Source organism: Morone saxatilis, unplaced genomic scaffold (assembly GCF_004916995.1).
Source record: "Morone saxatilis isolate NCDOM2014 unplaced genomic scaffold, NCSU_SB_2.0 Contig21, whole genome shotgun sequence".
NCBI classification, from domain to species: Eukaryota; Metazoa; Chordata; class Actinopteri; family Moronidae; genus Morone; species Morone saxatilis.
The window spans coordinates 4,036,846-4,053,963 of record NW_023339774.1 but is presented as its reverse complement, the minus strand read 5'-3'; the positions used below and the strand labels follow the sequence as shown (position 1 = coordinate 4,053,963).

Below are 17,118 nucleotides of genomic sequence, written 5' to 3'. Positions count from 1 at the left end.
TATTTGTATATGTGTCTTAATACATGTCTGGTGGGGATCCCTAAGGAAACATTGACATGACAATTCTAAAGGTGTTCTGTGTTTGGTAAAAGACACGGATGGTTTACGACATTAATATCTATTTTATAACAATGTGTGCCTGCATTTCTCATAATGGTGACGACAGAACAACCCAAATCTTTTTCTCACGCAGAAACTTTCTTCATATACCATAAGTGATGCTGAATGTGTCTGCCTTGAAGCTGGTGCAGCTGTTGTTTGTACTCAGTGTATTCAGAATAACGAGTGTCTCTGTGGTTACAGTGAGGAACTACAACAGCACGCCAATATTAACTTCTCTCTTCTGGTCAGAGTGGTGTAATCTGTTATGTTCATACCAACGTAAGGCAGACACTGAATTCCCCTAAAAACTTTTATTACTAAAGGTTCAGGAGCAGGGTCACACCTGAACCACACCTCTAATCACCTGGCAGGCTACTTTCTACCCTTTCTCTTCCCTTTCATCCATTCAGCTCACCCCTACCCTATCCCTCCCTCTGCTCATCACTTCACCCTCACGCCCTTCCTATTCAATCGGTGCATACCTCTTCCACATCTCATTCCAGGTACCGTCTGGGGGCTCGAGACCGAACCCCCGCACTGAGTGTCCGTCTGCCCGACCTTCAGCACGTCGTCCCAGACCAACCTAATAGAGGACAACTTCTGCCAGCTTCATCTATTCTTAGCATCAAAACCTCCTGAATTTCCCATTAAACCTTTAAATTAAACACGGCTGTGGTGCGGTCCTTGCTAGTGAAATGAATATGAATGTGATTCCATAAATGTGGTGTTTAACATCATTTGGTTAAAGTGGGGGATTGGAAAACGCTGCAGAGTTATGAGGAAATATTCTAAAGTAGAAGTATATATTTAAGAAACAGGATTTGAAACCAAAAAGTATGACCAAAGAGCCAAAATATAACAGAATAATGATGTTTTTCTTTGAATGAATTTGTTGTGAGCACTTCATATCCTCTAGAGGGCAGACTCCTGCAATGCAACCTAAATCACCCGAAGAAGAAGAAGAAAGAGGAACAACAAGTTTCACAGCGTGCACAGTGAGGAAATAATTCTTCCCTTTTAGGAAATACTATAAAAAAATCTAAATAAGACCGCCATGTTACTTAAATGCATGTTCAGTTTGGAGACTTTAGAGGCTCAGTTATCCGCTGTAATGGAGACTCTGGTGAAAGGGGCGGCGGCGGAGCTCAGCACACTTCTGGACCAGTACCAGTGCTCGGCTAACGCGAAAGCTCCGGCCGCCAAGCAGCGCTCAGTTCCGGCTACGGTAACGTTAAGTCCCATGAAGACCGAAGAGGAGGAGAGCGAAGTGACTCCACCGGAGGAGAGGCGTCAGTGTAATAAAGCTATAACGGTAACACACACACACACACACACACACATATATATTCTTGTCTAACGTAAGAATGGGCACGCAGCGTTAACTGCTTCCGTTGGCGGTTGTACAGTTGCTAAAAAAAACTGCGTCATCATTTCAGCGAAGTGTCGGAGAAACTTTTATGTTCGTCAGTTTGACATGTAACGGTATTAAAAACTACACTACCCATGAGCCGTATCGGTTGTTGCCATGGAGAGGACGCCAGGGCGATTCAGCGAAATCCAAATTTTTGGAGTTGTTGAGATTGTTTGGTGTTCAACTATGGGTCAGCGTCAAATAACCAATTAATGACAGGTTAAAGGTCATAAAGCGCAACAACAAATCTTAACCCAAAGCAACTTTTATTCAGCTTTTACTCAAGTGAAACCATATCAATAACCTTTTTGATTTTAGGTGTCAATGGTCTTGGACTGCAAGTAGTTTCTCTATCAGTAAACAGTAACCTCTTGACTATTAAAAAAACAACAACAAATAATTGTTTAGTCTATAAAATGTGTTCAAATAGCTTTTTTTTGCAGATGGTCAACGAACAATGATAGAAAACGGGGGGAAGCAGCATCTCCTCACATTTGAGAAGCCAGAAACTTTACATATATGGCATTTTTTCATTTATAATTGTGTAGATAAGTTTTCGGTCACTCAACAAATCAGTTCATTGACTAAAAGTTCAAGCGCCATGTTTAACTCACCACTGTCATTGCTCTTACCCACGGCTTTAACAGAAGCAGTTTGCATCCCTCATGGAAGCGTGGGCCAAAGGTGCAGTAGAGAAAATAGTGATAATGCTGAAGGCGTCTATGTGTGAAGCGGAGGATGGTCCTGCTGCCCCGAGTGACAAGACGAAACAGACGAGCATGAAGACAAGATCAGGGCGAGTGGCCCGGCCCCAAAAGCGTAAGTCAGTTACTGACTGGAGTGGCTGCGGAGAGGCATTTTATGTATATTACACAAGGTTTTATATGTTTCTTTTTAAATGACAGAATCAGCGACCAGGAGCTCACGACAGAAGAGAAAGAAAATGAAGGGAGGACTGGAAGCAGCGATAAGAAAGGAGAAAGACCATATGTATTACCGAGGTATTTCCTGATGATATGAGTCCTTCAGTGAAATCAATATGAAATGCCAACCAAAAACTTCAGGTCTTCACTTACTCAGAATTCTAACGGCTGCTAAATATCTGTCACTCATTAATAAATAAATTCAATGGCGGAGATAAAGCTTTGTGCAGTTCCACGTTGGATTTGTTCCTGGCTAATAGTAGCTGTGATTGGACAGACTCAATGCTCCGTGAAGCACACTATGTTTCTGAACAGAACGTTCTGCTCTGTTTGAGAGATTCACTGAAGTTAATATCACGTTTTGTGTTTTCAGAGGAGCGACAGACTGAAGAACTAACGGCAGCAGCAGCTGACTCAGAGTCAGCCATCAAAGCTGGTAATTAATGCTTCTTTACAAGCAGAACGGATACTTCCTGTGTGTGAGAACAAGTACCAAAGTGCAGTCTTGAATATATTTGTGCAGTATACTGGAATTGTTTTTGCCATTTGCAGTTGTTGCTGTGCTCTTTTCAGTCACACTGATATTAAATATTATATTTTCTGTCATTATTTCAGGTCATTGTTTCACACTGAACCTGAAAACCCTGTTTCCCTGTCGTACAATCCAGCTGTGCTTCCTGAACAAAAACATTCAGAAATTGTATTCTAATTAGTTGTGAGTTGCTGTGTTTGACTGTGTTGGCTGTTCACATCTCACTTTGTTTCTCGTCTGCTAATGAAGCTTTTATTTTAGTTTCAGCTGACGCAGCCCCGCATGAGACTAGCTCTGGATCTCAGCCTGAAGCTACGCTAACAGAGCCCGTCTCAGAGCTGGCCTCTGATGTAAGCAGGGAAGGTGTCGTCCAGGAGGACGCCGGCACTTCATCTACCACATCCAAGATCAAAAAGAAGAAGACCACCACGGGGCCATTCAAATGCCCTTCTTGTGACAAATCATTTGCTCTCAAGTGTTTGATGGACAGACACTATCGGACTCACTCCAAACCTCACCTTTGCTCTGAGTGTGGCAAACGTTTCTCTGGACTCCAGGGGCTCATCGCACATTCAAGACGTCACACCGGAGAGAAGCTTTACAAATGCTCAGACTGCGGGACGGAGTTTGCCTACAAGTATACCCTCGACAGACACATGCGTCGGCACAGCATGAAGAAACCAATCACCCACACGTGCGCTCTGTGCGAGGATCAGTTCACCGGGCTGTCGGCGCTTCAGCGGCACAGGTGTTGTGCCTTAAAAAAGACGTTTGTGTGCTCACTTTGCCCGGAGACCTTCCAGTGCAGACAGAGTTTAGCCGATCACGAGAATCTACATTCAGGAAACCGAGATTTCATCTGCGAAGTGTGTGGCGAGTGTTTCTTCTCGTCCTCGTCCTTGGCCACTCACCGGGTGACTCACACGCAAAAGGAAAACTGCTGCGACGCGCTCGGCCTCGGATGCAGCGACCTGAGTGTCCTCAAAAACCACCTGAGCAAACACACGGGAGAAAAACTCTTCACCTGCAAGGTTTGCGGCAAAGGTTGTAGTCACCTGAGCGCTCTGAAGCACCACATGCTGACCCACACGGGAGAGAGGCCGTACGTCTGCGAGACCTGCGGCAAGCGCTGCGGCCACGCCAGCGCGCTTCAGAACCACATGAGGATCCACACCGGGAAGAAACCGGGGCAGCAGCCAGTCTGCAACGTGTGCGGCAAGAAATTCCGCTGCATGGTCAATCTCAAATACCACATGAGCATCCACACGGGGGAGAAGCCTTACGCCTGCAATCAGTGTGAGAAAAAGTTCAGCAACCCCAGCAATCTCAAGTTACACGCGATGACTCACTCGGGGGAGAAGATGTACGGCTGCAACATCTGCGGCAGGAGGTTCACTCAGTCCAGCAGCCTGAAGCTGCACAGACAGATCCACACAGGAGAAAGGCCGTATCGCTGCTCGGTCTGCGGGAAAGGATTCACACACAACAGGGACTTCAAGAAACATCAGAGGGATCACCAGCCAGACGGAGATGGAGCGTCTGAAAAAACTGCAGGAAAAATCTGAAACATTTCACGGTTGTACGCACACTCCCTGTACTTCTACGCTGACACGCTGTACACTGGACCTCAGGCTGGGCACTGCGGCGATAAATACTGTGAGATGATAGAGATTTGTCCATCGTCAAAGATCATTAAGTCCTGTTATACAGAGTTGTCAATCCCTTTCATATCCCCGGCTGCATTAGGCCATTACAGGTTTCATTGCAAGTATAAAATTCTAAATTAAACTTTGCACATCTGGTTATATTGTCTAAAAACGGTTTCTTTATCGAGCTCCCAGAAAAAAAAGAAAATAAGTTCTACACCGTGACTGAAACTTGCAGACACTACATGGCCAAAATTCTGTAGACACGCCCACATGTGGTTTTTGAGCCCTTAATTCCAAAACCAGGAACACTAACGGCTGTTCCAACTTTCCATCAGGGTTTGGAACCTGGCTCACAGTGGGTGTGGAAGTCAGTCAAGTTCTTCTTCACCAAAGTAGGAAAACTTTATGGACCTAGAGGTGTTAGATGGGGTTGAGGTGCATGGGAGGGCATTGTTATCCTAAAACAGTCTTCCCCAAACTGTTACTGTTACGCCCACTCCTAACTGGAGTCTTGCATTATTGGGAAGAATTGAGAACCATGTTGTTCACATGCTGTTCCAGAAAATGACACAGACATGTTCAAGCAATGTAGCTTTCCCCGGACTGCCTACAACATATAAATAAAGTACCCAGTGTGTTCAAAAGGACTTCTCAGAAGTTGTGTAAATGTTGTTAAAGTTTGTTCCGGGCTGTTTTCATTAGTAGCTGTTGACTCCTCTCTTTCTTAAAGCAGTGCTCAGTTTCATTTAGTTTCTTTTCACTTGATTGGTTTTACTGGAATCACACAAATTACTTACATGTGGGTAATTTCCTTTGTTATTAAACAAAGGAAGGGGAGGAGGGGGTAAATGAGCTCAATAAGGGAAGCAGATAACCTCAGCTAATTAACACTTCATCGTGCCCGAGACCTTGTATCACAGCACTTGTATATAAGTACTGGGCAGGCAGGGCGCCTTAGAGCAACGCTGGGATTCTGGCAGGAATAGTCAGTTTATTGAAGTTTTATGAGTAACAGTAGCTTAATGTATACTGGGTGGACATCACTGGGTGTCACTCTAACAATACTTGAAGAAATGAGTGAACAGTTTTACACTAAGATATCTGTTTGCTCCATCAATGTGTGAAATACATGAAAGATACACTCCCTGATTGTTTTACAGTTCCCCTAATCCTGCCATTTCCTCCCAGCCCACTGTTGACGTTTACAATTTAAAATTAAATTGAATTTAGTGGCTTATAACATTTTTTTTTATTTTTTTTTACATTTGGAATCATTATTTAAAAGAGAACTTCATTTTTTGGGAAATAGAATCTGCTTTCTTGCAGGGACTTGGATAAGTAGACCATCCCATTATTGTACAGTTATTATAAAGCTATACCAGCAGTTTAGCTTAGTTTAAGAGGGGAAACAGCTAGCCTGGCTCTGTCCAAAGGTAATAAAATCCACCTACCAGCACCTCTAAAACACTCTAATTATATATCGTTTGTTTAATCCACAGGGTTTATGGGCCCGTTATGTTGTGGTATCGTGTAAAACTACAAACCATTAACACCCTGTGAAACCACTAACTTCAAAACAAAATAAACCGTGTTCATTTTTTAGCTTTAGAGATGCTGGTAGTTAGGTCTTTATGCTAAGCTAAGCTAGAAAAATGTGTACAGGACATTGTATTGTGTTGTCCCAATCTACCAGGATCATCAAAATGAGGAAGAAAACACTCGAGAAAGGCTCTGGAGCAGCTAGATGGTGTTTCCAAAGAATTTTCATCATCAGAAATGGTTAATTGTGTGAATCCAACCAAAACTATAAAAGGAAGTTACTGTGTTCTGTGAAGTATCCACTAGATGGTGGTAAAGGATCAACCTACACACAACTGCAGTTAACATGAAGCTCGAAGCTACCTCAGAGATACACACCATCAACAGGTATGCATACTGACAGCCATCCTTTATTTTGCCTTTATGTTAAAAAACATCTTTCTTACAAGTGTATAAAACCTTTACTACTGTACTAATTCATTTTTCAAGAGGATGGGACCTCACTGAGAGACTTTATTCCCAGATTTGATCAGCAGGTTTATGGGGAGATTTAAATGGGAGAGTTGTTTTTGTGTGAGTTCTGACTTTATATGTATTTGTCATGTTTGTTTTATTCATTTGTTCAGTTTTTCACATTGAATACATATCACGGAACAAAACCCTTCTCAGCTTTTCAAGTTTTTGTATCTTTGTAAAGGAAACAAAGATAAAAAATAATAAGTCACATCACAACAAAAGCAAAGCATCACAAAGAAAATGCACAAAAACAGACAGCAATTTAAGCAATTTTTAAAAATCAATCAAGAATAATCACTTAAAAATTTTTTTAGAACCTCTGAAAACTGGATTAGATCGATATTCATTATCTGTCTCTCTCCAAAAAGTAGCTGCATGAAGAAATGAAGTCAGTCTGAGAAAACTGAAACTAAACCTTTGTCCTCACATGAAACTTGCTTGGGGAAGAGCTGAGTGTTGCTTGTGGCAGCGTCAGCTGTTTCCCTGTGTGACTCCGTCTAAGGCTGCACTGAGCCGGTCGCACACCTCTAATACCAGTTTATTGCGCTGTGCTTAATGCTGCTAAGAATTCAGTGTTTTTACGGAGATTAAGCTCCCGCTGAGGTGAAGTTCTCTTTGCAGTAGTTCCTCATTTAGTTTATTATTAGAAGTGTTAAAAATAATGATAACAGGAGAAAAAATGTATATACATATAGTAGAACTATATTTCATGACATTTTAAAAGAGAGCAAAGCTCTCTAAGGATGGTAATGTCAGTCTGTTGGTCTACCGCTGTATATACATATTCTTAATATTTTTACATATTTTTTGTGTAAAACACAGAGGAGCAGTTATAGTAACCTAAGTATAAAAAAATACGACATAATAAAGACCAAGTGCTCACTGTGATTTGCCCTTAGATGTAATTTCAGAGTGTTTTTGCAGAGTTTAGAAGACCCCTCAGTAATGGTCTTTGATGTCAGGTCGCAAATTGGAAAGTTGTCACCCATGAATGTTCCTTGTGGACAAAATGGCAGGAATTTCATTAAACTACTGGAGCTGATTACCTTGCGTGACGGTATTCCTAATCCGTGCTTGTTGTGTTTTAAATGGAGTGGGCTGTGAATGGCACTGCTATTAGCCTAACAGTCACATTAGCAACAGTTGTGTGAAGCACTTCAAAAGCATGTTGTGAAGCATATTTTGCACGATGCAACATCTTGTCACCAAATTTTAATTAGCCAGACAACGTCAATTGATGCCTGCTTTGTGTCCAGCGTGAAATAAAAGGGTCTTTTTTTAATTCACAAGAGCAAAAACACAAAAGCTGCTACCACGTACGTGCATACATCCGTGCATTCATACATTCACACAGACACAGACACTTGACTTCCATGCCAAATTACAGCTTCCTTGGGCAAAAACTGGCCACCAAAGGCTGGAGAAATGTTTGTGGATAGAGCCGCTGGTCGCACCTAATAATTAAAACTTAAGCCAAAAAAGCATTGTACCCTAGTTAATCAAACAAGTGCAATATGTTGGACTCCCAGCTGCATGGTTGTGGGAAGTAGTCAAATCTGGCATCATAAAAATCATAATTTCCTAAAAAAATGTAAACTTATAATAACTTTTTTATTGGGATTTACACGTGTAGTACACCAGTATTTATGGCATATGAGTTCTCCGTTGAGTGAATTTGCATCGATCCATCTATAGGCTTGTTTCCTGCATGAAATGGCTGACTGTATCCTCACTGTCTTACATTATTATAACTATATTATTATATAACCTGGTTATGGGTCACATGTCCACATCCATACACTGCCTCACTCCCTCTTCCTCTCCTTGCAAGTGCTCATGCATTAGTGTTCTGACAAAAGGCTGTTCATTGGGTGCATATGCCAAAGAAGTAAAGTGTGACTTTCAGAGGTGTTTATTCACCATTTTACAGTTTTAGAATCATCAGGTATGGGAAAAATGGTGGATGTTCTTCATGTGATCCTGCACTACCAAATGTGGCCAAAATCACCTCACAGCCCAGCACTGTTCCTGGGGCCTTGATCCCCATAATCAACCATATTGCACCATTGATCTGTTTGCATACGCGCACAAGTTATTGCTTCAGTTCATATTAGAAACGGCAGCAGCGTCGATACCTTCAGATGAACCGCCTGCTGCCTGCCAGGCTGACCTCCAGCAACTTTCATTTCTCATCCGCTGTGGCTCCTTGCGTGTTGTCTAACTGTGATTAATGGAAGACCGTTTCAGGGGTCACTACCTGGACGGTCAGCTGGAGCCGCGTGGTGACAGAGTGTCACTGACAGCACAGTGATGAACTGTAGGAACGGAGAACAGGCAATCAGCATGCAGAGGTGCTTTCCTCTGATCGTTCGATCCAAGGTCCAGATTTAGTCGCACGGGTAATCATACCTTCGCTGTCAGAGCTCCTGCACTCCAGAGAGACCTCCCTGTAGAGATCAGGGAAGCAAATACAGTTTGTTGCTTAAAGCCTCTTAAAGTACTTCTACAAATTAATGTAGCCTTCTTAATTTAAATAATGATTCTTTTATTAATTGATTATTTCACATAATTTATCTAATAAACTGTTTGTTTTCCTTTGTGTACAGCACTTTGTACTTGTGCAATTTGTAATAAAGTTAATTGACAATGTAAGTGGGATGAATTAATAGATGGATGCAGTTTGCCTTGTAATCCTGGAGAGAGCTCCACTATCAGCTTGTCCTATAGCATGCCCTGTTGACCTGTCAGGAAACTCAGCAAGTAATGTTATGCTGTTTACTCCGAAAATGGAGGACACTAGCGAGCAAAGCATGGAGCAAAGCTTTCCTGAGCGGACAGTCGCAACACCGAAGCATCTTCAGTCGACTTTGTACAAAGCCGCTGTCTAACTCTACAATGACAACAAATCTGTGGACTCACTTGCTAACGCTAGCTTGCCACGCAGGAGGCAGCGAAGCAATGTTAAATGTACAACCTCGTCTCAGTTTCAGCGGGCCCCTTGCCTGAAAAATGTCTCATAAAAATGTTATATGTGCGGCTATGCGCCCCATTGTTGTGGTAGGAGTGAAATTCTTATCTTTTACTGTAGTCGAATTGATTAGAACAAATTTTGTGTCATTTCAAATTCCTTCCAACTTGATTTTTGGAACAAGTGACAGCTCTAATGCATATATTTATATGTATGTATGATTGAAGAGTGAATGAATAGATAATGAGTGGATGGATGGCTAATGGATTGATGGCTGGCTGGATCTTGTATGTGGAGTGCTGTCACAGTCCACAGAACCAGATCAATGTGCGTCACCTGACTGGACATGTGACTGTGTGAGTGTGAGAGCAGAATGTGATCAATCAATCGTGGGGCCACAGCTCACTGACATGATGACTCTGACCTTGGATAGACACCATTAATTAAACTCTGTCCAGCTCTTTATCACTCACTGCTCCCCCTCATGTGGACGGCCTATCAGTCAGCAGCAGGCCGTCAGCAGTGAGCGGGATAATGTAAGCGTTCAGCGTGCTTACATCACTGCATTATGCAACATTATCAAACATATGTGGGTCGAATTGTAAACAGCAGGTCGAGCTCAGAGCTGAACGGGTGTCAGTGATGATGAGGACTCACACACATTAAATCAATGCTGAGTCTGCAGGAAGTGAGAAAAACAAAAGCTTGCAGTATGCTGTCTGAAAAACAGGATGTTTGTCACACACAGCTTTCAGGTTGTGCATAAAATAAAGCCTGAGTTTCATATAAACCTAAAAATAATAACTCTGATGTACACAATGCTATAGGGCACCATTAAAAATCAAGTATTCTTGCCATCAAACATATTTAAATGGATTCACAAATTTTAATGTAGCCTTGTTCTAGCCTAAATATGCACTGGAGCTTTATTTTGTAAGGAAAATAAACACAAATATAATAAAAATAACACTGCCTGAGACAGATCAGATTGTAGCAGACACTGGATCAAAAGATATCCAATATTAAGAGACCTGATTAGGATCAAGAGCAAAACAAAACAACAACCTACTTTTGACTGAGCCCTGTGACTTTCCAAAGAGCAATCCTCTCTCTGGCTTAGGGGCCCCCTAACCCCCTCAGGGCCCCGCGCCTGTTAAACCCATTCTGTAATCCATCTATGTATTAATGTAAATAAGTGTTATCAGTAATGTTTAAAGCAAGTATCAAATGTAAGAGTATTGATAGCAAAGAAGATGACACGTCAGGCTTTGTCATCAGTTGAAAAAGGACAGAAAGGATAGAAAAAGAGAAAGTAGATCAAGAATGAGGATACAGAGGAGGAAAAAACCGACGAGGAAGAGAAAGAAAGAAAGAAAGAAAGAAAGAAAGAAAATGTTTTGTGCTGTTACTGATACATTTGTTGACATTTTGAAGATACAATTTTTATTTCATGTTCAATGTGGAAACTGTATATTCTCCAAACTCTAGCTGTCAGATACCATATAAAGTGGATAGCCAGTTAAACTGTCAAAACTGTACTTCTCACCAGTGAAATGACCAACACCGACACAAGACCCCTTTGTCACGCCCTTTAGATACCCTTTAACATCTGTATGAGACGCCTTTTAAAACACAACGTTGTGAAAAGTCCTGTATTTGCTTTACCCATCCATCCACCCCAAAACAGCTTCCTGACCTGTGTCACCTGACGTGGATGGGTCACACTGGACTTACAGATAAGAAGGGTTCCTTGTGAGTCTGTATTAAACACTGAGGGGGCGTGACAAAACACCAGTATTTGATGCCCTGGGAATGAGAGCAGGCTGAAATTACACATCATCACAATACATATCTCAAATGTGAATGGTTGTTTTGTTGAACGAAATGTATGTATATTTGCTTTATTGTTGCAAACCCAATACTCGCTAATGATACTTGCCTTTAGAATCTGAAGCAGAGCCATCTGACTGTCTGTGAAGAAGCCATCCAGAATCAATGGTTTCATAGAAAATGTGCGGCAGCAGCAAATGATGCATTAATTTTTCCTGTGGGTCCTCTTGATGAAAGGAGGGTTCATTGTATTGACTGACAGGGAAAGGTCAGCGTGGGGGGACACCACCCCTGGGCCTTTAAAGATGGAGTGATATTTCGTGTGAAGAAATCAAAACAAGGCCTCTAAATGGATCCAATGGGAAACGGAGACCCAGCTGCACTATTGACAGGAGAAGAAAAAATGGAGCTCACTCAGAGAGGTGAGCAACAGAGGGATCAAGTCTGACATTCTGCCTGTCATTTAGCTGATTTCCCACTTGGCTTACGTTTCCTCTTACCTGTGGAAGACATTACATCTACTATGCAAGCAAATACATAATATTATTAGTGACAGAGGGTTCATTACAGATAATTGTTGTATTTTCCAAACTGGGATCATGAAATATTAAAGAGAAATAAATATGTAGTGAGTAGGACTTGGCATACAAAATCTAAATCGAGGAACAATAAAATCATGAATTAATATAGGCATAATTCATACAACATGTACAAAAAAAACAAAGAAACAGAATGAGAATTTGGCTAATACAATCTTCTGACTACTACAGGGTTTATGGAGCCTGGTATGTATTGAAGGTGGGTAAAAGGGTTGAATTCAAAAGGTTTTGGTGCATTCAATATACTGTTTAACTCCCTCTATCTAGTGACACTAACAGATTCAACCAGCTAACATTTACTGCAAGCCAAAACTTAGCTCCTGATCCATTTTTTGCATGTATAGGAAGAGTGCAAAATGCAACATCAGCATGCTAACATGCTTATGATTAGCTTGCAATGTTTACCATGTTCACAGTCTTAGTTTACTGTGTTCTTATGATGACATTTGCTGCTTAGCACGAAACACAAAGTACAGCTGAGGCTGACAGGAAGGTCAGTAGGTTTGCATTTGGTGGACACAGACAACAAAGCACTGGACGAATAAAAATTGGACCTGATGATAGGGATAGAAGAAAAGTCAGGGGATCAAAGTTATTCAAATTCATCCTGAGAGTGACATGAGGAAATCTCATGGAAATCCATCCAATAGCAAAGCGGTAGACCAACAGACTGACATTACCATCCTTAGAGAGCTTTGCCACCAGCATGGTTACAATGTCATGAAGTACAGTACTACTGACCACTAAAGGGCAATATTAATGAATATGACATGAAATTACTAATTTGTCAGTTTCTTATTGCACTTGCTGTCCACTAATTCATACACTGAAATACATGCTACTGAACATTAAGTATATCCACGCCTTTGTGCAAAATCAAAATGAAACTGTAGTAAAACCCAGTCGGTCCACAGTGTCAAGGGGGCAAATACTATAGAAGCTATTCATTTGAGGGAATTCATTCACTCATTTGAGAACATGATTTAGTAAGTGAAGAGTAAAATAGTTAGTATAATAGAATTTTAATACAATCCAGTGTGTAGGATTTAGTGGCATCTAGCAGTGTAATTGCAGTTCGCAACTCTGTTGCTTTACCCTCCCCTTTACGGAATAAACTGGATAAAAAAAAAATGTATTACGAGATATGGTGTACATTTTTTTTTTATCCAGTGAATTCAATGCGCTTCCATACCCCTTCCAAGAATGAAGGAGGAACTACGGTGGCCACAATATCTGCAAACGCCCCTATCGAGAGCCAGTGTTTGGTTTGTTTGGCTACTGTACAACATGGTGGGCTTAAAAAGAGCTCTGTCTGTAGATAAAAACAGCTCATTCTAAGGTAACAAAAACATAATGGTTCCTATATTCAGGTGATTATACACTAATAAACACATACCTATGAATATTTTATTCAATTTCTGCCAAGAGATCCTTCTAAATGTTACACACTGGACCTTTAAGAGAACAAAATTGGATCTGCAATTGTAGGGAACAAATTAGCAACTTGAGGGAACAATTAATCAAATAATTTTCCCCTTTAAAACCTTTATACTTGGCCCAGTTAGCTCAGTCGGTAGAGCTGGCGACCCATATACGGAGTTGCTGCAGCGGCCTGGGTTCGAATCCAACCTGTGGCCCTTTGCTGCGTGCCATCCCCTCTCTCTCTACCCACCTTTACTGTCTCTCTACAGCTTTCCTATCCAATAAAGCCATGAAAGGGCCATAAAAATACCTTTAAAAAATAAAACCTATTATACTATACTATAAAATGTTTTCAGGGAAATAGATTGAACATTTCAATTAACAGACTACTACTACAGCAGAGGGAAATCTGCTTGGTTGCAGAAAACAACAGATTGTTCTATATATTCTATATATAATGTCTGTTGTAGAAAGGATGAGATCTAGTTCCTTATTCAGGCATGGATAGTTGATGGCTTTTGTATTTCCCAACCAGGAAACTTCAGAAATGCTCCTTCTGTCATTGGTTTCTTATATTATCAGTCACCATTCTTTTTCATTGAGTAAGAAGGACAGCTTTATGATGTCCATATATCGAAATGCTTTTCAGGAGCCAAGGACAGTCCCTTCTTCGACCCATAAAAGAATTTCAGTAAAAGCCTGAAAATCATACTTGGAATTACGTGACATTATTTCAATGGCTCCTTTGTAAAGCTACCATAACCTCACTGTACTCTAATAGTCATCTTTGATGCCAGCTGACCTTTGATGTTCAGACCTCTTTCATTCATACACACTACAGTGGATCTGTATACCTGCATAAATCACAAGTCATTTCTAAAAATAGGCAGAAAATGAAAGCAGGTTTGGCTTTTCACCCTCAGTGAGCCTGCTCCTGGAAGCACTTCCTGAAGAGCAGAGGCTCACAGAATCACTACCATCTTCTGAAGTGCTTCCTAAGACTTGTCTGCATTTATTTAATTATGTTTCGATCTCTACTGTTGTTAATAAAGTTCCTTGATTCTTCCTGCCGTTATTTGTCTCCTCTGCCTCTTCTGTTCATTACCTTGGACTCGGTTAATAAAAATGCCATTTCTTAATTATGCAGTCTTTCAGGTTCACTTATTTATAAGCTGTAGATAATAACACACAGGAACGGACAAGTTTCTACATAAACCATATTAGCGCATAACAACATATAAAGCAATTTTTTCTGAACCTCACAGTCAGGACTTTCTCTGGAAAGTTCACATTTTCTTTTCTTTCTCTCTCTGACTGCATTCACAGCATGAATGTGTAACTGTGACTAATCTACCTGCTCTAATGGCACCATTAGAGTGTTTCATTGGGGCCCAAATAGGCTGAAGCCTGCTTTTAATGGAGCCTGCGCCGCTCTAAACCAAAAGCACAGTCCGGTGGCTGGAGAAGGACATTTCGCTCTGGCAATAATAAGGCATAACAAGATCTGCAAAGTGTTCAAATGGTAAAATCAATACTAAACTGAAATGTTGCCATGGACACGTGGAAGCCAGCGGAGGAGAGTGGAGAGGCGCCGGTGATCTGGAATATTGGGGAATATTGAGGTTGAGTGTTACATGGTTTTATCTTCAGTGATGGAACAAGAAAAATAGCTGACCTGTAAGAGCAAAGATAATTTATAAATCTCTGGCCTCGTCAGAAGAAAAAGAGTTAAACCCACCACACTTTTTTCAGCTGCAAACCTATGTATATGGGTATTTAGCAGTGTTGTTTATTGATTCAGATCCAGATCTTGACATTTTAGCATTTTAATTCTACATAATGGGCTATAAATATGCAACCTCCCTCTGCTGGTTGAAAACCTGGCTATTGGTTTCAACCAATTGAATTTCATTATTGGTTGATCAATACCCAATAAGGTGATATATGTGGTGGCAGCTTTCATCACCAACCAAACTCAAACCCCTCCTATAAAATCAGCGTCTCAACTCTGCAGAATGTGACCGGCAATGTAGCTTTACCAAAGACACCAAAGAGTTGAGCTGCTAGCTTACCTAACGTTACAACACAGAAACCTTTACAAATAGCTGTGAATGTGCTTCTAGTAACTGTTCTCTCATGGCTGGTTAGCTGAGCGGTTACACTGAGTGGTTGTCAGTCTGTCTGGTCGGTATTATATCACGTACTCTGTAACCACAAGGCCACACTCCCTATATGATTATCTCTGCTGCATTTTTTAAATTTGCCTTCATATAAATATTGTTATTAGTGTTATTGATACCATTACTTATTATTGTTATTATTATGTAGTATTAATATTACTGCATACTTATTATTCCTATCATTGTGGTTATTACTTATTTAGTTACTTTAGCAATTTTAATGAAACCATGACTCCGCTATATCCAGGAACATATCATGCCGCTCCATGTAAAAATACCATATAATTAAAAATTATTTGCGTGACATAACGCACATAACTCGTAAAAAACACAGAAAAAGTCCATACCCTCTTCAACAGCTTCTTGTCAATCGGCTCAAGAAATACAATACAACTAACAAACTTTTGGCCGACTTTGTCGCATCACTGTTTACCACCTCACTCTTTTCATGGAGAACGAACACACACACATCTGTCACATACCTAAGCAATGGTAGAGGTCATATACTGTAAACTACTTGGCAGTGTCAAAATTATATGGGCCAGAGTCACGGGCTGGAGTCAGGCACACTCAGAATTTCTTTCTAGTCTAGTCTAGTCTATCATTACAGTCCACATGCTGTAATAATATAATATATATATATATATATATATATAAGTGTTTATGCCTATTCAGAAAGGCCAGACTTGAGGGCGGAGAGAAACCATTATAGTCACCTCCTGGCTGCATCCCACTGCCTCCCCAAACTCTGACAAGTCTTCAGGTCTTTTTAGTCTCAGTGTGATGAATCATACAAATGGAGAACGGAGAAAACTTTCAGACAGTCTCTGCTCCACGGCACTCGTGTTGCTGCTGATAATAAAAAAAATCAAAACTGAAAATTGAGTCAGAAAAGTTGTCGACCCAGCCATAACTGATTCCTCAAACAGGGTTTCAGACATTCTGACAAGCTGTTTATTTGAAGCATACTGAGGTCTTTACTCAACAACTAGTGTCATGTTACACTTCTAGACTGATTTTGTATGAATATAGCGAGGTGACACTTACCATGCATGCTTTATTTCACATTGCAGCACTGCTACTTGTCTTACCTAACAGGCAAAATTGACTGTATAGGTGCTATGGTTGAGAATTACATCTGTATCGGTATTCCATCATCAAAGGTATTACATACAGCATAAACAGGCACACAGGGGTTGACTGAAGAAGTCCACACAGCTCTCATACATAAACAAGACCCACATTACCGCGGAAAGATTAATACTGTTGACTCAGTCAACAAACAAAGAATTACAAAAGGATAATGAAGAAGCTGTTCCTGTCTGTCAGTCTGACTGTCGACCAGTTTTAGAGGTGAAAGAAAGACACTGGAGAATGTTGTTTTCTTTTTTTTTCCTGCTTAGAATGTCAGGTACTCCTTTAATGAGAAAAGCATTGGATGTCAGCG

At 40.9% G+C, this 17,118-nt stretch overlaps 1 protein-coding gene across 1 annotated transcript; it reads left to right on the top strand.

Annotated features, from left to right (window-relative positions):
* The first annotated feature begins 94 nt into the window (after positions 1-94).
* Positions 95-5,271, top strand: LOC118332736 (zinc finger protein 883-like). Its single transcript, XM_035668145.1, has 5 exons — positions 95-1,414; positions 2,161-2,332; positions 2,419-2,514; positions 2,810-2,872; positions 3,230-5,271. The coding sequence occupies exons 1-5, from the start codon at positions 1,157-1,159 to the stop codon at positions 4,531-4,533; spliced, it is 1,893 nt and encodes a 630-aa protein (XP_035524038.1). The 5' UTR covers positions 95-1,156; the 3' UTR covers positions 4,534-5,271.
* The last annotated feature ends 11,847 nt before the right edge of the window (positions 5,272-17,118 follow it).

Bases quoted from the DNA above. Each gene is read 5' to 3' on its own strand.
- LOC118332736 (XM_035668145.1), top strand. From the start codon at position 1,157: ATGTTACTTAAATGCATGTTCAGTTTGGAGACTTTAGAGGCTCAGTTA. The intron at 1,415-2,160 runs GTAACACACACA...CGGCTTTAACAG, and splicing joins AGTGTAATAAAGCTATAACG to AAGCAGTTTGCATCCCTCAT. The intron at 2,515-2,809 runs GTATTTCCTGAT...TTGTGTTTTCAG, and splicing joins AGACCATATGTATTACCGAG to AGGAGCGACAGACTGAAGAA.